The 24,330-nt window shown below is 37.8% G+C and overlaps 2 protein-coding genes across 3 annotated transcripts in view; one reads left to right on the top strand and one right to left on the bottom strand.

The window, feature by feature from the left end:
• On the top strand, window positions 1-24,214 carry LOC5564272 (histone deacetylase complex subunit SAP18). Its single transcript, XM_021850011.1, has 2 exons — window positions 1-256; window positions 23,628-24,214. Exons 1-2 carry the CDS (start codon window positions 188-190, stop codon window positions 24,009-24,011), a joined length of 453 nt encoding a protein of 150 aa, XP_021705703.1. The 5' UTR covers window positions 1-187; the 3' UTR covers window positions 24,012-24,214.
• The window catches only part of LOC5564270, a 34,939-nt gene continuing 34,719 nt past the window's right edge, over window positions 24,111-24,330 (bottom strand). For both annotated transcript variants that reach the window (XM_021850009.1, XM_021850010.1), the window contains one exon: window positions 24,111-24,218. The gene's annotated coding sequence lies outside the window, so the exon portion shown is untranslated. The remainder of the gene's footprint in view (window positions 24,219-24,330) is intronic.

Below are 24,330 nucleotides of genomic sequence, written 5' to 3'. Positions count from 1 at the left end.
GACAGCTCTGTCAAAACAAAAAGCCGGAATCGGTGCGAGTCCACCAGCGTCGATCGATTTGTACAGAAATTTCAAAACGCATTTTATCCTGCAAAATAGTTCATAATTTGTCTTCAAAAGTGCTCACAACTGTGCTTACAGCAGTAAAAGTTGTTTCGGAATAGTCGGATCTGAAATCGCATGAAAAATGGCTGGACTAGAGTCGATGATTGTCGAGGATAAACAACAGTCGCAGAAGACCGTCGACCGGGAAAAGGTAGGTGGGATTTGGCTTACCCAAAATACTTGGTATCTAATTCTCCTTAAAAACTAGATTTTCTGTAAATTCACTTCGGTTTAAGCTTTGTAGAGAAATATGGGAAACGTGAAATTTAATTATCTGAGAAGAATACAATTAACCAAGTTAGTCGTACGAAACTTAATACTTATATGGGGTGCCTATGTTCTGCAGGGTCGGTAGCAGGTATTTTTCCAAGAGAGTTGGTCACTGTTTTGATGCAAGTCTCTAAAAAGTCTATTTTAAATAGAGAATCTCTGAAGTCTGGGGCAAAATTTTAAAGGCTGTAGATGTCTCGAGAAATTTTCAAAGACTATTCCACTAGTTTTAGAAATTTTTTCAGAGATTCCTAAGAAAAAAAGAAAACATCAGGTATTTTCTATCGTGGTTTTGCCTAATGGTGGAGAAGGACTACGAATGGATACCGGTGATGCATCACTTTGTAATTATAACACTTTGCTTTAGTTCTAAAGATGGTCACGGAAGGTGAACCTTCTTCATCAATGTCCGAAGTTGGAATCGTCTTTATTCAATCATATACTTCAAACGTAAACATAACAATCAAGAAAAGACCGAAAGTTCCTGGTTCATAGTTTACCAAAACTAGGTTAAACAACATCGGCACCAAATTCCAATGTGTCAAATATTTATAAACTTTCGCGTGGTGTTGTTCCACACATGCTACGTTTGAGTAACATGTTATTGAACAAAACGCACTTCAGCGACTTCCTATGAATTTGATCAATTCATCTACTAATATTGAATACATTACTCAACACCTTCCCCTTTTAGGAGAATGATGTTATATCATTCTATGACCAAGTACTTTTTGTCTTAAATTTTTATTAGTCAATTTTTGTGTACAATTTGGTTTTGATTTGTAAGCATATTTTCTATAGTAACATTTGGGTCTATAATATTTTTAACAATGTATGTAGGAAATACTAGTTAACAGCCACACTTTTCCCACATAAGCTGGAAAGATACGCGTTTTGGAGGACAACTTCGGATATCGAAACCTTCTAAGCACGGCGATAATGTTTGAAACTTATATTCAACAGAAAACGTGACCGACCGATAGCTCTCACTTATGAATACTCCATACTTCGTAAGCGTTCCCCTGCTTGATCCGTTGATCATCGGAAGCCAATGCGTAACAGGGCGAACACGTAGGGATGCTTATGATGTTATTCCCACAAATCGGCCATCCTGACCACCATCCGGCCCGGATGGTGTCGTCTGACCGTCCAGTCTGATGTCTTGCCTTGCTCATTCCGGAACTCCTGCTTTCGTCGCTTCGTTTCCAGTCTCTACCGCTTCGCATGATCTCGCTTTTGGATTCGGTTCTAGGTCTCCTCATCATTATCGTTGCCTGTTTCTGACTCCTTGAAATGTGTGTATGTTGGTGTTTGTAGGGGATTTTCACGGTTTCAGTCATATAAACGTCATATTTCAAACTAGGTTTCTTCTTAGTAATACCACACATTTCAAAATAATTTTTAGCATTTTTTGGCTGATTTTTAAAATGAGAAGAATGGTAAATGCCTGAATTGGAAGGTTCTTTTCTTATAATTAAATTTTCTTTTGGACAAAATTTAGTTTCATTTGCTGTAATATTTACATCACCAAACATCAACAAATTTTCCCCTAACACAATATTGTGTGGCATATCTTTATTTCTTAAAATATCAAATGTAATTCTCAAAGGTGTTTTTTCTATTTCTATGGTTAACGAAACACTACCCAAAGTCCAAATTGCTCCCTTCAGCGCCATCAAACGTTTCCGATCATTTCGATCTATCCTCAAATTTAATTTAGTTGCCCACGCTTCTCGTAGTAAAGAAACATTAGAGCCGGAGTCAAAGCATGCTTGAAATGGAATTTTATTGATCAATAACGACAACTTACTTGTTTTTGACGATTTAGGATTGGAATAACAAAGATAAACGTAATTGTTTTGTATCTCCCTTGTGCATTCACTTGAAATATGACCATCCTTTCTACAATTGTAACATTTTACAAACTTAAGGGGGCTGTTAAATTGATCTTCAAAATTGTTCTGACCATTTGGTCGTCCCTTAGAAAAAAATCTTTTCGAAGTTGGAGAATGATATTCCCTATCTCTTCCATACTTATTATCCTTTATCCCTTGATAAACACGAAGCTTTTCTCTAAACTCATCTAAAGTCTTTGATCCATATAAAATAGTCTTGTCTGGACCATTGTCGTTTATGCCGTTAATTGTGTGTGTTATAATTGATGAAATATCCACATTGGCCTTTGCCCCAATTTCTCGCATTTGCAGAAAATACTCTAAGACATTCTCGCCCAAATTTCTTTTGCGATTTCGCAATCTTTCATGTACAACAGCACAATTCTCGTAGAAGTCAAATTCAGTTATCAAAAAATCTTTCAACGTTCTCCAATTAGAGACATTGCTAGTGGTGTTCAAAGACATTTTAGCTAATCCAGTCAATTGCCGTTTCGCAATCACAAATTTACGTAATTCTGTCAAGCCAATACAATCTGACAGTTCCTCAAAATCATTGATCCATTTTCGAACAGGATAACAATCACTTCCAGAAAATTTAGAAAATGCTGTCTCAGCTTCACTTACCGATAATACTGGTTCTTGTCCTATACCATTTTCATGCGCATGGGCCAAATTATGGTAATCACCACACAAGCCACCGTACGCCTCAGAGCCAAAACAGCTCCCGCTCACTCTGTCTGTAGCATGTCGGCCTTCGCCGATCTTGACGTTCAACTCTTCGCACGCACGATCACGACCATCTATCAGATTTTGCACATTCGGTCTATCAGTTGAATAATAATTTGGGCCGTTACCCAACACATTGTTGTTCGATTGATTCACAACATCTCGATCAATACTTTTCCTAAATACACTGCCATGACTACGACCATCGTCGTCACTCAACACATATTCTTTAGCAGTCAGTCTAGAGCTTATCGCAACCTTCTTTATTATTGCACCACGGTTCACTTCTTGGTTTTTTGCATGTTTACTTTCATCACAACCAAAATAGCCGCCTCCATTAGGATTACTTATTTGCTGGGGTACCAAGGAGCTAGTGCGTAATTCTTTAACTACTAAATTTAAACGGGATGCGTCTGCCCGCATAGAGTTTATCTCACTGCGCATCGCACTAAGCTCTTGAGTCAAGTTTGTAACAGACGTTTTGGAAAAGTTCAATTGATCTATTAAACGAGCAAAAGTATTTTCGATCATGTTTAATTGAATTCCACTTGTGGAAGACGAACATTGCAGTTGGGGTTTGAAAGCAAGGGGTTCCCCACCACTGCTTGCTCGCAAAGGCGAAATGTTTTCGTTCTGCATTGTCTCCGTTACTTTCAAAAAGGAGAAAAAAAACAAGCAAACAGAACACTCGCTTCTCTACTATTTACCGCCACTGTATCGCACGAGTATAGTTTGATGTTTGTTCATTCGCACGCACCGTACAATGACCCTTAACCCCAGGTCAAACCCGTAAATTATGACGTGGCACTCTGCTCCTTTATATGAGTTCACACTTAGCTTTTTTTCAACTGAATTTAGAGAACACCTCTATCATGCAGAGCTTGCTAATTAATTTACACTGCCACGATCGTTGGTTTTCAATTCAAATCCACTTATCACTAATCAATCAAATTCAATGTCTTAAAAGTAACTTATTGTATAAAATATTAGATTAAAACAATTCATTTTAATTTCCCTTCAGTTCACTTTAAAATAATTTTCTTTGCAATTCAATTACAAGGCAACTGGCGGTTTAACAACTGCTGTTCTTTTAAAACATCTTCCCACCGGCGCGCTCCAACGAATATCCCGAAAGTTTCTTCCCGCGTTCCCGGACGAGCCCCCAAATTTGTAGGAAATACTAGTTAACAGCCACACTTTTCCCACATAAGCTGGAAAGATACGCGTTTTGGAGGACAACTTCGGATATCGAAACCTTCTAAGCACGGCGATAATGTTTGAAACTTATATTCAACAGAAAACGTGACCGACCGATAGCTCTCACTTATGAATACTCCATACTTCGTAAGCGTTCCCCTGCTTGATCCGTTGATCATCGGAAGCCAATGCGTAACAGGGCGAACACGTAGGGATGCTTATGATGTTATTCCCACATGTATGGTCCTGAATATAAAGCATCTAATTTTTTTCTATTTTCGACTGTCAACCCTACTTTATCTCCTACTATTATTTCAATCGGTTTTACATTTTTTTGATTTTGTATCGTTTTCAATTTTGTTTGTTCCAAATAGTCTTTAGCTCTGTTGTAAGCAATTTTTAATCTGTGTTGAAATTCTTGATTGTAATCATCTACGTTATAAATTGGATTTATTTTTGTTGATAATAGTTCCTTATTAATTTTTTCTGATCTGCCAAATACTAGTTCAAAAGGTGTATAATTTGTTGAGAAATTTGGCGTTGTATTATAAGAGAAACAATAATAATTTGTCCATTCATCCCAATCATTTCTGTGTTCATTGGAAAAGATTCTTAAATATTCGTTTAAACATTTATGATTCCTTTCCAGTGAGCCAATTGCTTGGGGATGATATGCTGTTGAGGTGATATGATTAATTTCAAAAAAATTGTTTATTTTTGTAAATAATTCGTTTTTATATTCTGTCCCTAAATCTGTTCTTATTGCCTTTATTGTAGTTCCATATATCAACATAAAATGTTCAACTATTGCTTTTGCGATTGTATGTGCTTCTTTATTTGGTGTTGGAATAATGACTATGTATTTACTAAGATCACATTGTATTGTGACTGCGTATCTATTGTTGTTTATTGTTTTGACAAATGGTCCAACGGTATCTATACTTATAATTTCAAATGGTTTAAATGGTGTAGTTGTTTTAAAATTTTTTTCACAAGTTTTTTGCTGGTTTTTATTTATTTAACACGCGTTACATTTTCTTACGAACTCTGCGATTGTTCGTTTCATTTGCTTCCATTCATATTCTTTCCTAAGTTTTTTATATAATTTGTTCTGTCCTATATGACCTCCGGTTGGTGTGTTATGGTTTTTCTCGAGAATCTCGGATATCATATGGGAATCAATAATTATTTTTGGTCGTTCAAATAGTACGATGTTTAGTTTTTTGAGTATTTTGCTTGCAAGTTTCTTCAATATATCGACGTCTAATAATTTCATAAACGTTGTGTTAACATCAAGACCTATTTTGTGCATGCTTTTATTTTCAGCAGCTATTTCAATATCTCGAACCATGTACTCTAATGCGACAGGTTCTTGGAGACAAATTCTGTACTCTCCTACTAATAGAAGAGACTTCTTGTAGTTTTTATTCATAATATATACTACACATTGTACGAATTTCTTGTTTCTTTTTATAACTTCGATTTCAAGCTTTGGAATACCTCTAACCTCCTCATTTGACAACGAGTCATACATCTTGAGTTGATCAGGCTGCAAGGTGACTGTTTGATTTGGGTTTGGGTTGTCTTGTTCTTTGACCATGCTTCTAGTTAAAACGAACATGGATTTTAAATCATCTGAATTCAACTTTATTCGTGATAAAGCATCAGCGACTATGTTTTCTTTTCCTGCCATATATTCAATTGTAAAATCGAATTCTTCAAGATCCAATCGGATTCTGGTTAGTTTAGAAGTTGGATTTTTCATTCCAAACAAATAAACTAATGGTCTGTGGTCTGTTCTAATTTTGAATTTACGTCCATATAAATATGATTTAAAGTAATTTATAGACCAGTGTATAGCAGCTAATTCTTTTTCAATTACAGCTTTGTTCTCTTCACCTTTTGTAAAAAATCTACTAGCAAATGCTATAGGTAGATCTTTTCCATTGTGGTTTTGAGACAAAACTGCACCACATGCGAAGGATGAAGCATCAGTGGTTAAAGTAAAATCTTTCGAAAAGTCGGGAAATTGTAAAATTTGAGGTGAAAGTAGTTTTTTCTTCAAATTTTCAAATGACTCCTGGCATTCTGATGTCCATAAAAATTTTACATCTTTTCGTAATAATTTATTTAACGGTCGTGCTATTAAAGCAAAATTTTGAATGAATTTCCTATAATAGTTACAAAACGCGACGAATCTTCTAACTTCATCAGCATTTTGTGGTGCTGGATATTTTTCGATGATTGAAAATTTAGCGTCATCAGGTGTTATACCTTTATCTGAAATTTTGTGACCTAAATATGTGACTTCACTTTTGAAAAAATCACATTTTTCAGGATTTAATTTTAAATTGTACATTCTTAAACGTTCGAAGACATTTTCTAGATTTCTAAGATGATGATTTTCTGAACAGCCTATCACAACAATATCATCTACGTAAATAAATGCACATTCCGGTGATAGTCCAGCCATTGCGATAGTCATCATCCTTTGAAAACTATTAGGAGAAATATTTAGTCCAAAGGGTAATCTTGTATATTGATAATGACCATCGCTAGTGGAAAAAGCAGTATACTTTTTTGAATTATTTTCCAAAGGTATCTGGTGAAATCCAGACATTAAATCTAATGTAGTAAAATAGCGTGCTCTACCCAGTTGATCAAGAATGGTTTCAATCCTTGGCAGTGGAAATTTATCGGGTAAGATTTTTCTATTCAATTGACGAAAATCTATAACTAGACGCCATTTTTTACCAGAGTCAGATTTCTTTGGTACTAATAATATGGGTGAGTTAAAATGCGAAACAGATGGTTCAATGATACCATCATCGAGCATTTTCTTAACTTGGCTATTTATTTCAGTTTGTTGGGAATGAATCTGTTTGTAGTTAGGAATGTAAACGGAGGTATTGTCAATTAATTCTATTGATTGTTCGTAAAAATTATTTGCTGTTAGCCTATCCTCTGATATATGAAATACATCATTATAGTTCATCATCAATTTGTAAAGATTTTTCTGAGTTTTGTGTGAAATATTCCCAATTTTCACTTTAGTAATTAATTCTTCAATCCTATTACTATGCTTAATGTTCGAATTTGAGACGTTCATTATTTTATAACAACTTAGTTGTTCTAAAGTAGGTTTGAAGGGTTTTACTACTACATGCTCATTTAATGTATTAATAAATTTTACGTAAGGATTTTTCTTATTTATAATGGAGTTTCCTATAAAAATTCCATGCTGAACTTCTTGTGAGCAAACAAGTAGTTCATCTTCTTCATTATCTGGAACGTCAATTCTTTTCACCATTTCACATCTTCCAGGTATAATAAATTTTCCATCTACGTTATCTTCTATGGGAATGGTAAAAACTTCGTTACTTATACTGATATTAAGCAACCATAAATCATAATCTATTGTACAACGATTATTTACAAAAAAATCTCTTCCTATTATACCATCTGTCGGTATTGGAAAGTCGTTTTCAACTATGTGAAAAATTTGATCTATCATATGTTCACTAATATTTATTGTACTTTTGGTACTACCTAGAGAGGCTATTGTACCTTCACCTATACCTACTATATTACAATTTTGGTTTGGGAAGTATGTTTTGGTGGGCTTAACACATTTCGCTTTGATCACTGATATATCAGAACCACAGTCTACAATAAATGTACACTGAGTGTCTGACAGATCAGTTTTGAGCAAGACAAAATTTGATGCTGAAACTCTTATTGAGTACGCCCGTACTGTACCTCTAAAAAAGGATTGTTTGTCACTTGTTGTTGGTTTGATTGGTTTGTTGATTGTTGTTGACTAGAATTTTCCTGTGCAACATACACACGAGAATTCGTACCTCTTCTACCTCGGTTATTTGATTGATGACTGTGGTTTCTATCAGGGAAACTGTTTGTTTGCGGTCGTGGCTGATACTGGAAACGATTTGCAGTATTTGTGTTTCGTCCCCTATAAGTTGATCTTCTACCTCGATAAGTAGAAGTTATCATCCTAGGCTGGTGATTTGAAAAGGTTGGACGTGGTTGATAACGTGGTTGGTGGCCATTGGTCCAGAAAACTTGTTTCTGTTGACTTTGATCAGCCTCCAATTCAGTTACCTTGGTGATTGCAGAAGTAAGGTTTTCAAATTGTCCGGCTTTAAGTATTAGTTGGATTTCGGAGTTCTTTACTCCATTGGTCAACACTTTTACGGCAGCTTTAGATGCTAACCTGGTTGCGGATGCTAATGGAACGTTTTCTGTTAAATAAGTTTTTTCCAACTCCAAAGCGAGTTTTTCAATTTTGTCAGTAAAATCTACGATAGTGGAAGTCTGTCTAGTTGCGTTCAATTTTGCAACTACAGCTTCAGGAGACTGCGTAATTCTGCATCTCTGTTCCAAACTTGTAATGATTTCGTTGACAGTTGCAGGAGCAGCATTAACAGCTGATCGTGCTTTGCCTTCCAATCTTGAGAGTATCACCTGAATGGCGATAGCTCTATTATTATCGTTTACCATCGTATCAATAGCTCTCAAGGCGGCGGTCGTACCTTCAAGCTTATCTGCATTGCCATTGAATTGAGGCAAAAGCGTAGCAATAAGCTTCACAATTTCCATATTATTTGCCATGGTAACTTTTCGACTCCCTTTTTTAAGAATTTCAATTGCAAGTACTACTTGTGCTACTTGTTTGAACTTCAACAGATGAATACCTGTATCAAGCCTGGTATCAATAAAAATTTTAATCTGGCTGTAAATATCACGTACAGCTTTGGTTAAAAATCTTTGTCTTGTTTCATCAATTAATTGAAATAATTCTATAAGATTGTCATAAATTTGTCGACTTTCACTTGCTTTAGCTTGCAAAGTACTCTTTAGATATTTTCGGTTTGGACACTTTTTTAGATTTCTCAAAATATTGGAAAGTTTTTTAATTAATGGATCGATATCTTCATCCATTGAATTTTAAAACACGAAAAACCATTACACACTTTGTTCAAAGATTACCGGTTTTACACATTTACAATTTAACACCTTTAACACAATGATTTATACTACGTCAAACGCATTTTACAAATTTACAACATATTACTTAACACTATCTATTTCTACTAACCTTTGATTATAATTATCCACTCCATTACTTTGTATGTGTAGTTTGATGCGCTCAATCCTGGATCAACAACAGCCGTATCAGCAACAGTAGCGGGTTTACAGTTAATCATTCTACCACTCAACGGCTCTACCGTGGGTTGTGCGGGGGACTCTGCTTTGTTGATGCCTTTGGTTCGCAATGATGTGACGCTATCCATAAGCGCAGTGTGGTTGAATTTGACGATATTGTTAACTTTCGCGCACTTCGCGATGACATTACGATTTTCACAATCTACCACATTCGCTATAGCGATTGCAACAGCTAATTTAAATGATTCAGTTCAATGTTCAAACGTTTTGCACTTTATTTGCGGTGCTTAATGCTTTAAGAGTTTGCTTCTTACAGCATTTCCACATCATTCTCACTAATTTTAATGTTAATAAGGCACTCGTTATAAATAAAATTATCCACAGTTTTATATCGTGCTGGTTATGAAGCTGTGTGCTAATTTGCTGATTTTCAATAATAGTGACTTGCTGGTCACCTAACTGTTTAACGTGTGTGTTTTGGTCGTTACTTTCCGTATTTCCCATTTCGTTCGTTTAGGTGGCACTTTTTTTCGAACGAGGCCGGGCAATGGAATCGCACTTTAACTGTGTCGGTTACAGGTTGTGGAAGGTAATGTTTTCTCTGGCAATGTTCTTCGCTTCACTTTCTTACGCGAACGTAATTCTTCTTGCTTACCAATGAGCAAACAGATGGGCGAATTTAGCATTATCGGTCACTTCTTTCTGCTCGATTATTAATTGCATTACTATTTTACACATTAATGCCATTAGTACAAGTCCAATAATCAGTACCACACACGGCACTTTGCCTGAAGGCCGCCAATTATCGGTCATGACGAATATATTTTTTGGTTACCGATTAATGGCACATTTTTGCTCACTGTTACACCAACTTCACTTTTTCGATAACTACGAAGACTGTAGGCTTAGGGCACGTGTCGCCATATCGTGGTTTTGCCTAATGGTGGAGAAGGACTACGAATGGATACCGGTGATGCATCACTTTGTAATTATAACACTTTGCTTTAGTTCTAAAGATGGTCACGGAAGGTGAACCTTCTTCATCAATGTCCGAAGTTGGAATCGTCTTTATTCAATCATATACTTCAAACGTAAACATAACAATCAAGAAAAGACCGAAAGTTCCTGGTTCATAGTTTACCAAAACTAGGTTAAACAACATCGGCACCAAATTCCAATGTGTCAAATATTTATAAACTTTCGCGTGGTGTTGTTCCACACATGCTACGTTTGAGTAACATGTTATTGAACAAAACGCACTTCAGCGACTTCCTATGAATTTGATCAATTCATCTACTAATATTGAATACATTACTCAACATTTCGCATAATTTAGGAGAACCCCCTTAAAGCATGGTAACCGAGCGTGTAGTTTGTTTTTAAGCAAATGAATGGACCAAGATGAAAACTATCACAACAAACTAGGTTTTCATCGTAACATTGTTAAATAACGTGCAAATTCATTTGTTTGCTCAGTAACTACATATTACACACTTGGATACCAATGCAATGGCTTTTAGGGCGAGATCATAAATTAAGCGAGAATTATCAAAAAATATTTTTCTCCTATTCAGAGATTCCTTCTGGGATACTTTCAGAGATCTCCGAATTTTCCTCTAGAGATTCTTTCACCAATTCTCTCATAAATTACTTCTGCCTTTTTCAAGGGATACTTAATAAAAATCAAACAAAAGAATCCTTAAACCATAGGCTTACATTATAGTGATGCTTCAATGCTACTACCTCCAGTACCTGAATAAATTTCGGATTAAATTCTAGGATATAATCATGTAAAACGCATACAGTAATTCATGTCGTCGTGTTACGAAGGATTCCCAAAACTGTTAGAAATATCATTAGACATATATTTGGTCGGATTATTAAAAAGACACTTGGGAACTTTTGTCTCCTTGTTTTTTTTTTTTTTTTTTAGGTCTCCATTTGGTTCTACACTGGTCTTTTTTAGTTCTCTTCTTTGCCAACATGGGGTCTCAGGTTTCTATTTTAAGACACTATCAGTCCGCTCTTGCCCACTAATGAGATCGTAAATCCAAGAAAATGGAGAACAAGAAGAGGAAGAAGAGAATCAACGTCTTTCAAAGACATCAATTCATGTTCAACGTCTGCGAATGCCAATTGATGACAATAAATACAACTGGACAATGTGGTATTTGATTCCAAGTCCGTCATCGAGTCTGTTCAGACGCGTTTTTCGGTCCGCTCGTAAAAGTTCACAAAGTTAGTTTCGAAAGTTGTTTCCCGTTGTCTCGCGCTCCTAACCCTGCAATGGGAAAGCCTGGTTCCTCCGGGACGCAAAAACGTCGCGCCGTCGACGATGACGAAATGCGAAGAAGCGCGTGCTCAACAACAACCGTTTCGCCCCCCTCGCGGCGGATAACGCTGAGAAGAAGGAGCGCCTGCCGCCCTTCTACACCAAGGGATTCCCACCGAATCTCTATGAAGACATGGACTACTACGTCAAGCAAGGCCTGAAGGTAACCCTCCGTCGGTGCACGGACGCCTACAAAATCATCGTTCCGTCAATCAAGCACTTCCGTGCGATGGAATCCTACCTGGAGATGAAGAAAATCCAATTCTTCACCCACGACATCGGGGCCAACAAGCCATCCAAGGCGATCCTTCGGGGTCTAGACGACATGGAGGAGAGTCAGCTGGAAGCCGAGTTGAAGGCAGCGGGTCTCGATCCGCTAAAGATCTTCAAGATCAGGCGCCACGACAACAACAAGCGGTACCGCGACCAGCTGTACCTAATCCACTTCCCCAAGGGTTGCACCATGCAACAGCTACAAGTGGTCAGAACGTTGTTCTACCACTCCATTCAGTGGGAACGGTACAAGCCGGTCCACCGGGATGTGACGCAGTGTTCCAACTGCTTGAGCTTTGGCCATGGGGCCAAACACTGCCACATACAAAGCCGTTGCTCCAACTGTGGATGCAATCATGCTTCATCCAGCTGTGCAGTCAAGGACCCAAAACCCTTGTGTGTCAACTGCAACCAGGATCACTCTTCAACAAGCCGCGCCTGCCCGAAGAGAGCGAAATTCATCCAGTTCCGCAAGCAAGCGAATCAACGGAAGCATCACCCGAAGAAGAAGCAGGATCCCATCGATCTCGGCCTCGACTCCTTCCCGGAGTTGCCCACCCCTAAAGGAACACGGCCAGCCCAGAAGTAAGCGTACTCCGGCCCATCCCCTGGCTTTTGGGGTAACGCTTCCAGTTCCGGATCTGCGTTCCAGCAAAGTCAACCGACCGCGCCTCCACCCCCGGATGGCATGACGCAAATCATCGACCAACTGACATCTCTGGTCACCGAGATGCAAAAGATGATCATGCAGATGATGCAGTTCTTCGTCCGTTGCAACATTCACTCTCAAGTTGCTTAATTGGAACGCCCACTCCGTGGCGAAAAAACAGCTGGAAGTCATCGACTTTCTGCAAAAACATGAAATCGACATTGCGTTTCTAACAGAAACGTAACTCAAACCGGACAAGAACATCTGCTTCCCGGAACACACCATCGTCCGACTTGATCGAGCCAACCAAGCGAATGGCGGGCGTTGCCATCGCACTTAGGAGAGGCCTCGAGTTCAAGATCCTGCCGGACTTTCGTCTTTCCACCATCGAAGCCATCGGAGTCGAGCTGGCTTCTCCCGACGGCCCAGTCATCTGCATAGTCGCCTACTGCCCTGCTCAGTGCAGAGAGCCAGATGGCTCTTGCGTGCGCCTGAAAAACGACATCCAAAGGCTGACCCGTTGGAGTAGCAACTTCATCATCGCTGGTGATTTGAACGCCCGCCACAGTCTGTGGGGCAACACCCGGAACAACAAGAACGGACCTGAGGACCTCCAAGCCGGCCACTATGTCATTCTCCATCCAGATTCGCCAACGTTCTTCTCTCCAGCTGGCGTAGGTTCAACGCTTGACATCGTCCTCACTAACATGGCGGATAGCTGTTCCGCCATTCGTACCTTCATCGACCTGCCATCTGATCACCTTCCGGTGGTCTTCGAAATGGACCAAGCCGTCAACCTGCGTCAACAGGGTCAGAGGCGTAACTACCACCGAGCGAACTGGCCACAACTGACTCGCTACATCGAAGACCGCATTCCAGACGACCCTCCGCTGGCAACGACGGATGAAATCGACAGTGTTCTACGCTGTCTCACGCAAGACATTGGTGAAGCTGAGCAACGGTTCATCCCATCAACGCCAGTAACACGTAAGTTCACCAATATCGACTCGGAAACGAAACGAATTAACTCGCTCAGGAATGCCATTCGGCGCCAGTTCCAACGAACAAAAAATCAGGGTCGGAAAGTTCTTTACCGGAAGTTGAGTGAGATTATCGCGATCAGGGTCCAGAAGATTAGGAACATTCAATTCCAGAAGGACATTCGCAGTATGCCTAGCTACTCGAAACCCTTCTGGCGACTCACGAAAGCCTTAAAAGCCAAGCCAAAACCCATCCCTCCACTAACCAGTGACGAGAAGGGCCATCTGACCTCTGGGGAGAAAGCCAATTCTCTCTCCAAGCATTTTCTGGCTTCCCACAACCTGGGTCGCGACACTGTCAGCCCGATGGAAGCGTCAGTATTTGACAGTATTTTCCAACTCGCTAACTCGCCAAGCGAACTCCCCGATGATCAGCAGATCTCGCTGGACGAACTCACCTCAGCGGTTAAATCATTGAGGAACATGAAAGCCCCTGGATTCGATGGTGTCTTCAACATCGTCCTTAAACACCTCGGCCCCAAAGCCCTATCGCTTCTCGTAAGCATCTTCAACCGCTGCCTTGCGACTGGATACTTTCCGTCCGATTGGAAGCGATCCAAAGTCGTAGCCATTGCCAAGCCAGGTAAGGACCCCACCTGTCATTCGAGCTACAGGCCGATCAGTCTGCTTTCCTCAATAAGCAAGGCTGGTAGCGAGTCACTTTTTAGTGACTTGGTCACTTTTTTGAGGCCAGTCACTTTAAAGTCTCTTTTTTGAAGCCATTTCAACTAAAGTCACTTTTTTCGTCAAAAAGTCACTTTTTTCAACTATTTTGAGCTAATCTTTCGGGAGAAAATTTTGAATCGGCCTTCTTAATTTAGGCTAAGTTTTATGTTAGCAGGGTGTCTACTACCTGAAAAATCCTGGAAAACCTGGAATTATCAGGTAATTTTATTCAACCTGGAAAAACCGGGAATTAACAGAGGATTTCGGCTATACGCAAGAAAAAAACTTCGAACCACTAAGGCAGCGTCCATTTATTACGTAACGCTAAAATTGAAATTTTTTGACCCCCTCCGCCCCCCCCTCCGTAACGCATTTTGTATGGGAAATTTTGAATTTTTGTATGAGCCGTAACGCTTGAGCCTACTTCTCCCCTCCCCCTAGAGCGTTACGTAATTTGTGCCGCCTAATTATTATGGCAGAATATGTCCTTTTTGTAACACAACATTTATTCAATCAAAAAAAAAAAAAAATCGGCTGCGCAGCTGTTACAACTTGAGGTATTCAGTTCATTCACTTTAAGTTATTTTTAATATTTATTGCGAATAACTTGTTTAAATAAGAAAGTAGGACTTAGGATTGCTAAAATGGGAAAGGCAAATACGATTCCCAGTTCTAGTTGGGTATCTTTCATGAGCATATGAAATAAATAATATTTGTAGGAAAAGATTAAAGCAAGTAAAAATAGTATATTTTCAGGTAAGCAGATCTTTTTTGAAGGCTTGGATACTATTTCAATGCATATCTCTGAAAAGTGTTTATTTTTAGCTAAGGTCTATAAAGACATTATAATCAATATGGTATCTAAAGTCACTTTTTTGCCATAACCCACTCTTTCCCATGGTAGCTCCAGAGCTCAATTATTTTTGACGAACTTGAGGCAAACCGAACCAGAGGAATACTATGCATTAGTTTCTACAGTCAACTCTCCGTAACTCGCTATTGAAGGGGCCATCGAGTAAGGGAGGTATCGAATTATGGAACACAAACCCAGTGCAAATGCGATCCGAGGGACCATCGCAGTAGCCATGAAACCAACTTTTACTGTGGTTCTCTAACTCGATATCGAGATACGAAATATCGAGTAAGGGAGAGTTAACAGTAGATTATGATTCTATACTTATCAGATTAATCCAAAAGTCAACTAACTTTTTGAATAGTAAAACTATTGGTGAGCAATCAGTTTACTATTGTAAAACAACCAACAAATTTTAAACTAATTTTGAAAAAATAGAACCTTTGAAATATTGTTTTTTGAATTATTTTTTACAAAAACGCTTTTTTCATTAAGAAACTGTCGATTGAAGTCGTCGGACATACATGGTTAATCTGCTAGCAATGAATTCTGGTGCAACATTCTAGAGGCTCTAGAGAAACCTTCAGAGACTATTACGTAACTATTTATCCAGAGATTCCTTCTGGAATACTTTCAAGAACTCCACCAGGAATGCCACCAGCAGTTTTTCAATAGAAGCTCAGAGGAATTTCTTCTCAATTTTATACTAAAAATTTTAGAGCATTCCTACGCAATTTTCACAGAGATTACTCTGTAAAAAAACTCAGTATTTCTTCCAGATCACTGATTCTTTCACAGATTTCTTCAACTTCAACTTCTAGGATTCTTCTCGCATGCCCTACAGAAGTTTTTCCCCAAAGGTTTATTATAGAGTTTTCGAAAAAATCGACATTTTCACAAGAAACCCTACAATAATTCCTACGTATGTTTCATTTAATCCAGGCATTTTTATAAGGATTCTCTCAAAAATTCAACCATAATTACTCTCCGGAATTTCTCAAAACTTACTTAAGCTATTATTGTATAAAATCTTTTCCAAGAATTGCTCGATGAATTGCATCTGGGATTCCTCATTAGATTCCTCTAGAAATTTCTCCAGCATTTCTTCAAAATATTATTACTGCGGCTCAAACACTTCACTGATATTTTTTCAAATACAGTTTCCAGACCTGCATAGATTCTTTAAAATTTCATTCAAGGTTCCACACTAGTTAATACTACAGAAATTATTATAGTTATTGCTCCGACCATTTATGGATTAATATGCTTTTATTATCATAGCTATTTATCAAGAAATATATTCATCAAGAATTCGAGAGATCTTTCAGTTATCCTTGTAGGTATTCATCATTATAACTCACACAAGTTTCATCAGAAATCACACTAGGATTTTTTTAGAAATTCCTCGTGGATTTTTCAAAACTTTTCACAAAAAATATGATTTTTTTTAAGTTTGAGTTTTGTTCGTGGTTTTTTTTTAACCAGATTGAATACATGAAGGTATTTAATTAACGGCAAAACGAAAAGTGACTTTTCGTAATTTTACGAGGAAGTCTTAGAATGTGTATACCTTCCATTAAGGTGAAGATGAATCGAATACAAAGTTCAAATTTTCAAGAGCACGGATCTGGAGAACCAAACATCCGTTTGAGCTGAAAACTTAATCGATTGTTCACTACCAGCTGGTGACCAATCGATTAAGTTTTCAGCTTAAACGGATGCTTGATTCCCCAGATCCGTGCTCTTGAAAATTTGAACTTTGGCTTCGATTCATCTTCACCTTAAACTTACTGATGGAAAATTTCTTCCTTTGTCGGCGTTTAAAGGACGCGGTTTAAGCAGTATTCCAATCAAAATCGATCTTCTGTCATCATTTTTTATTTGAAATATCGATTAATGCGTAAAAATATTGACCTTATTAGGTAGAAGAGCTGGAGTTTAAATGGAAATGTGAAATGACAAAAATTTTAATTTTACAAATGTTCCAAATTCTTATTAAAATGTACAATATAAAATACTTTGGTTATAAAAAAGACACAAAATTTTGAAAGTATTGAAAATCTACTAAAAAGGATTATTTACGTAAATATAAACTACCCTGTTTGAAAACATTCTAGGCGATATCTTGTAAATTTGGAAGTATAATAAAAATGTCCAAATATTGTACTCAACTAGACCTACTTCCTGCAGAAGATCATATGGAATATTCCCTATCATGATTGATATTGATCGTAAAACAGTATACTAGAATTGAAATAAGATTGATTACGGCTCGCTTTTCAAGTCACTTTTTAGTCACTTATTTCTCAAATTTGGTCACTAAAATAACTTTTTTCGGTAGCGGAATTTGGGGCAAGTGTGCCACCTTAAGCAAATTGATCTATAACTTTGTCTAAAGCTTATAAAATCCACCAATTTAGCCTCATGATGTTAGTTTCACATCTTTTCATAACCACTATGCCATTTAAAAAGAAAATTATTTCAAAAAGTATTAGTTTTGGAGCTTCTCAAATATCATCCAAAATAACCTATTTTTCGACACTATGGGGCAAGTGTGCCACCCATATGGGGCAAGACGGCCACCGAATGAACATCGCATGTAATTCTACTTGTAATGATATTTTCTTTATTTCAAATTAATATTACTTACAAAGCAGACGCTAATCGTTTGTTTAAAAAATAATTTTAAGTTTACCGTAATAAGGGGATACTTTATAACAAGGTTCAAAACATGTGTAACTCCCTAATACTCAATTCGAATAACTAAAATGGTTATTTTTGTATCCATTTAATACAATATATGTATTACCCTTAGGGGGAGATCCCCCAGTACCGGACACTTAAGCCACTAAATTCATAATTCGAAAAATATTGATTTTATGGGCTCGTGTTACCTATTTATGATAAATATTATCACTTTTATAGTGTACAAAAATAAATTTGAAAATTTAAATATGAATTTTGATATTGCATTTTGATGATGAGTTTTAGTACCAAATTGATCGATCTCGAAAGGTGGCACCCAATACCGGACAAGATCTGGAAATGCCTCGAATTCTGTAAATTTGAACATCATCGAATGTGTACACTATGGGAATAGTTTATAATTACCAATTCAATGCATTTGCTACATTTATAAGAATAATTTGAGGTTTTCTTAGTTTGCAAGATGCCTATCAAAAACCTCTTTCATATATGATGAAAAATAGCACATTTTACGATGTTGTTCTGAAAGTTCATTATTCTTAATTTCATTGCATATTTGATACCATGATCGACGGAACCCATGAAAAATGAAAGTATTTTGAGACACTGATGTAATAATTACAAAGATATCATAAAACAAATCAAGCTGTCCGAAACTGAGGGACAGGAGGTGCTTAACCAAAATTGTAATTTGTTCATATTTAGTTCAATTAAGGTTCAAAATACATTCATACTATCAAATTAGGATTATGTTCGATCATGCTTGCGGGATCCAAAGTATTTTTTCATATTCAAAATATTTACTAAATTGGCTCAAAATTAAGGTGATACGTCAATTTTTTAAAGATTTTCAAACTTTTCTACTTTTTTAAAAAGGCATGCATATTTCAAGGATGTGTTATTCTACGCAATCATTAGTCTACATTATAGCTTTCTTTTCTACTAATACACCATCTTGATTGGACCATGATTTCTCAATGTTTCGACTTTGTCCGGTATTGGGTGCTGTCCGGCACTGGGGGATCTCCCCCTATATTACGGCAAATATGTATAATATTAGTGGGGCCCAGATAGCCGTAGCGGTAAACGCGCAGCTATTCAGCAAGACCAAGCTGAGGGTCGTGGGTTCGAATCCCACCAGTCGAGGATCTTTTCGGGTTGGAAATTTTCTCGACTTCCCAGGGCATAGAGTATCTCCCAAGTAACACAGTTAGTTATATATGAGTTAAAATCTCAAGTTTTGAACATATTCGGTTGTATTTTTATAGTAGTATTTACATTATATCTCACACTTATATAGCTGAAACAGCGCAAAAAATGGCGGCTTATATAACATCTTATAGGTCTGACAACTAGTTAAAATCACATGTAATCGATGATTTTTAAACAAACCCTCAACATAATAAAGATGAAAATTTAAGTTGCGATATTCATTTGTTCTAATTAGATTATTTTTCAGTACTACATACTCACAAATCAAGTGTATAAAGCGACGAACTTCATTTGTTGTAATTAAGGTATTTGAAAGTGCAAATAACGTATGTATGATTCAAGATGATTATCTACAATACTGACATTTGTTTTGGTTGTTGTAATGTTATTTGTAAGCTATATAACTTGAAAAATACATTTGTATTACACACTATCTTATTAGAACGTCCAATGTCATACTGGCATGCAAAACAAATGAACATACAGATCATCACATCAAAACAAATTTTTCTTCAAAATATACATTGCTACTCCAATCTGAAAAATATTTTCCAAGTTGAGATATCTATGATTATTTATTATCACTTAAATGGAGGTAAACGAAAATGGATCATGTTCATCGATACTTGGGAAGTTTAATATGCGGTTCAAAATTTATGGTGAAACTTTCAATTTCACTCTTCAATAATTCATGGGCCGTTATAATAATCCTTGATTATAATACAGATCCACCCAAAATGTTATGTTTTGTGGAATTTGCCTCAATTCTCACAAAAACATAATATGGCAGATTTTCAATTAGGCTTACAGTGCCGTTCGAAAATCTTTGAACTATTCAATTATTAAATTCAACTTTTATATTGCTCTGATCACGTCGGTCACACTCCAAACTGTTACTCAATTTTTTACATATCAAGTCAAGATTGCTCAATTCACTAAATTGAATTTTTAACAAAATGTATCTGGTTAATATGATCGGTATTATCTATAATGAATTCGAAATAAGGTTATATAAATTCTCAACCGGTACTGTAATCTAGACTATTTATTTGATCAAATGTGAAATCGTTGTCGTTGATTCTGAAATAAGTTGAAATTAAGTAGAAATTAAGTTGTAATAACATCCTCAGAGAATCTTAGCAACGGGTTTTTGATACAATTATAATAACGTTTAAAATACATCTTGAGAACTTCTTTTCAACATACTATTTGAGAATTCATGTTATTGTTATTTCGATAATAATTATAACACCCAAACAACTTTAATATAGCATCTTGCTTAGTAAACGTATTTTTATCCGTCAAACGTCAAACATCGGTTTACAAATGTCAACATTGTAAAATTAGCAGTAATGGTGACGGAAAAAACTCGCGCGGTAGCTGTTTTTTGTTAATTGATTTAGAATTTGTTTTTCGTATTTGACTACAACGATTCCAGCCAACACAGGGGAAAGAGCTGCTTATTTCAATAAATACAAACGAACGATAATCATTAGGAACTTCTGTTTTTTCTACCAGAGCAAGTTTGTTATTATGTTGATTCTAGTGACAATCAGGTGTCCGTTGTTCACAAAACACTCAGGACTATGTGATGTGCCCATTACGGTGCCAAAACCGTCAGATATCGGCACCTTTTTGCGTTTATTTCTCAAAGCGAGTATGGCAAAATTCGTGAAGTTCATGACTAAAACAGTAAATCCTAGCAGAAGAGGCAAACAAAACTTGTGGGGCAAGGGGAAGAATTTGTGTTCAGCTTGTAAAATAATGCCTATTATAGCAGTACTCTGTGTGACCACTTATGTTCGTTTTCGCGGCTTATGGTTCTGTTTTTTTTTTTTCAAGAGTTTCCGACGGTTTTTCACGCCATTACCGTTGATATGATCAAACCAGTTGGTTTTTTTTTTGTTATTATGAAAAATAATCGAATTTAAAGAGCATCGCTAGCAATATCGTTTCATTTCTATTTCGGATTTTTCTCAGTATGGCGTTTCTACGGCGTTCTCACAAGATTTATCAATTTCGAATGTTTTATCGAAGTTTGAATCTTGCATAAAAAACATTAAAAACACATTATTATAACTTACATTTTATAACCACCGATACTTAAAGTATGATTCATTGCGAAGTTATATGCACGCTTGTAGAGCATTATATTAACCAAGTCAGATAGTCATTTCTGGGTTGACTGTTTTGAGATGATTTGTTTTTCGATAGCTATTTTATAACTGTTTTATAACTCAAGATGTTATGCTATTCACTATTACAACTTTTATATGACAAGATCTGCTATCTGCTTTCAGAGAAGATGTTTTCGGTGTTACTTGGGCTTCGTACCTGCCACACGATATACGCATGCAAAAATGGTCATTGGCATAATAAGCTCTCAGTTAATAACTGTGGAAGTGCTCACAAGAACACTAAGCTGAGAAGCAGGCTTTGTCCCAGTGGGGACGTAATGCCAGAAAGAAGAATGTATAATATTAATCAAGATTAGCACTAAATAACGGTAAAATATTGATGAATTTATGTAAAACGGTACTTAATAAGCCGAAAAACATGTTATTATTGAATATTTTGAGAAAAAATCACTTCAAAAATGTCAGTTATTCCCCTACTATACTTCAGAAACTACTACCGGTGCCTCATTTTGGTTAATTATTATGATTTTGTTGATGACGTTTACATTTTTATAAATTTCACTCCAATAATTTTTGCTTACCAAAGAGGTGGCACACTTGCCCCAATAAGTATACATTTCAACCAAACTGAATTTCGTATGTAAAACTAAATATTTTTTTCGTTCAAATGCCACAATAACTTACACATTTGAATAGTTTCACGATGTACAGAACGTTAGAAAAATCTGTTAATAATTTACCCTCCACCATGCTATTTTGAAACAACGGAATCTTATAAAAATACACTCAAATTTGGTTGTCTTTGCACAAGTCGATGTAAATACGTGAAAAATAGAGCAATTTTCATCATACTTTGATCATTGTATTGTGAACTATAAGGGAACATATTGTTAAGCTCAAAGAGAAAATAAATATTATAGTTTTTACAAAAAGCAGGGGTGGCACACTTGCCCCTATGGCACACTTGCCCCAAAGTCCGCTACCAATTCTTGCTACCAGCCCTGTCAATAAGCAAGCTCTTCGAAAAGCTTATTTACTCCCGGCTTCTGTCCCACACCGAGGCCAACAACATTCTTCCGGAGGAGCAATTTGGGTTCCGCCGAGGCCACTCGACGGTCCATCAGCTCCAAAGAGTAGCGAATACCATCAACCAAGCGAAAGCGATCTCGAAGACAACGGTCATGGCCCTGCTCGACGTCGAAAAGGCCTTCGACAATGTGTGGCACGACGGCCTAGTCCACAAACTTACCCAATACAACTTCCCGGTATACCTGGTGAAGATAATTTCCGGCTATCTTGAGGGAAGAACATCGCAGGTCTGTGTAAGCAGTGCACTCTCGGATCCCTATCCGATTCCCGCCGGAGTCCCCCTAGGTAGCATTCTGGGACCCCTGATGTACAACCTGTATACGGCTGACGTCCCTCCGCTCCCAGGTGGAGGCACCTTGTCGCTATTCGCAGACGACTCTGCGATTACCTACTCGGGTCGTGTCATACGTCTCCTTGTGGATAGGCTCCAACGCGGTCTCGACACCTACATCAAATTCTTCACGGATTGGAAGATACGTGTCAATGGTTCCAAAACCCAAGTAATAGTATTTCCACACCGAAACTCCGAGCGACTCAAACCGCAAACTAAAACCCGCATCCAAAATGCGGCAATCGAGTGGTCCCCTGAGGTCCGCTACATTGGACTGATGCTCGACAGCAAGCTCCTGTTCCGCTCCCACGTCGAAGACCGAGTATCGAAGGGAATCACCTTGATGAAGTCCCTCTATCCCATCATCAACCGTCGCTCAAAAATGTCCGTCAGCAATAAACTGGCGGTATTCAAGCTCATCGTTGTCCCCATGCTGGAATATGGGTCCCCAGTTTGGCGAGGATGTGCGAAAACCTACAGGAGGAAACTGCAGAAACTCCAGAACAAGTTCCTGAAAATGATTTTAAATCTACCGACACGCACGCGCACCACCGAGGTCCATCGGCTGGCTAACTACGGCGCTATGGAGCAACGAATGGCCAAATTCACTGAACGCCATAGAACTAAAGCGCAAAACTCTGAATTCGAGTCCATCCGAAATCTGTACCCAATCATGTAAATAGTAGGTTAAGGTAGTTAGGTAGCATTTTTAAATAATTTAAACCAAAAGTGTACAATAGCACCAAATGTAAATCAGGCATAAGCCATCATCTCACAATAGCAATTAGCATATCGAAAGAATAACTTAAGACTGAATAACTTTTATACTTGAACCACTGAATAAATCAAATTGGAAAAAAAATAATCAAAACATATTATTTAGATTATATGTAACGAATATCAGAAAATTCTTCTGACTTTACTATTGAACAACATAGTAACCCCTTTTTTTATTCTCCAGACTTGCCCACTGCTGCTCCGGGTGTTCTGTTCGACCGGAAGGCACCACTCATCGAACGAATACAACCACGGAAATGTCCCCTCGAATGAGCTGCAGATCTACACGTGGATGGATGCCACCCTGCGGGAACTAACAACCCTGGTGCGAGACGTCAATCCGGAAACCCGGCGCAAGGGAACCTACTTCGACTTTGCGATCGTTTATCCCGATCGTGGGTCCGTCTATCGAATGCGTGAAATCGGCGTGACTTGTTCCGGCCAGAAGGGAGCGGACGACACGAAGACACTGGCCCACGCAAAGTTCACCATCGGAGACTACTTGGACATCAACATTACCCCACCGAACCGTTTGCCCCCTCGCGGGGGAAGGCCACGACCCTACTAGGGGTATGTTCGGCCCGGTACTCGAAGGGCCCCCCTGCGGAAGAGTCTCCCCCAGGGATCACGTGTGAATGTTTGATTCAAAACACCTTTTGATGTTTTCTTGAGAGAAAACGTCCTTTCTCTTTATTAGAATTCTTAAGTCGTAAGTGTAAAATAAATACAATCCTAATGACGAAGATACAGCTGAACGCAATTCAATCTGAAGATACTTGGGTTTATTCTACGACTGGCGTGAGGTGACAATTGTCGGTGTCGTATAGCGAGGTGACAATTCTCGACTCGAGTGAAGTGACTCTCCATTTGAATTGCACGGCGAGTCA

The sequence above is a fragment of the Aedes aegypti genome, chromosome 3, assembly GCF_002204515.2.
Source record: "Aedes aegypti strain LVP_AGWG chromosome 3, AaegL5.0 Primary Assembly, whole genome shotgun sequence".
Taxonomy (NCBI): Eukaryota; Metazoa; Arthropoda; class Insecta; order Diptera; family Culicidae; genus Aedes; species Aedes aegypti.
This window is presented reverse-complemented; position numbering and strand designations above follow the sequence as displayed.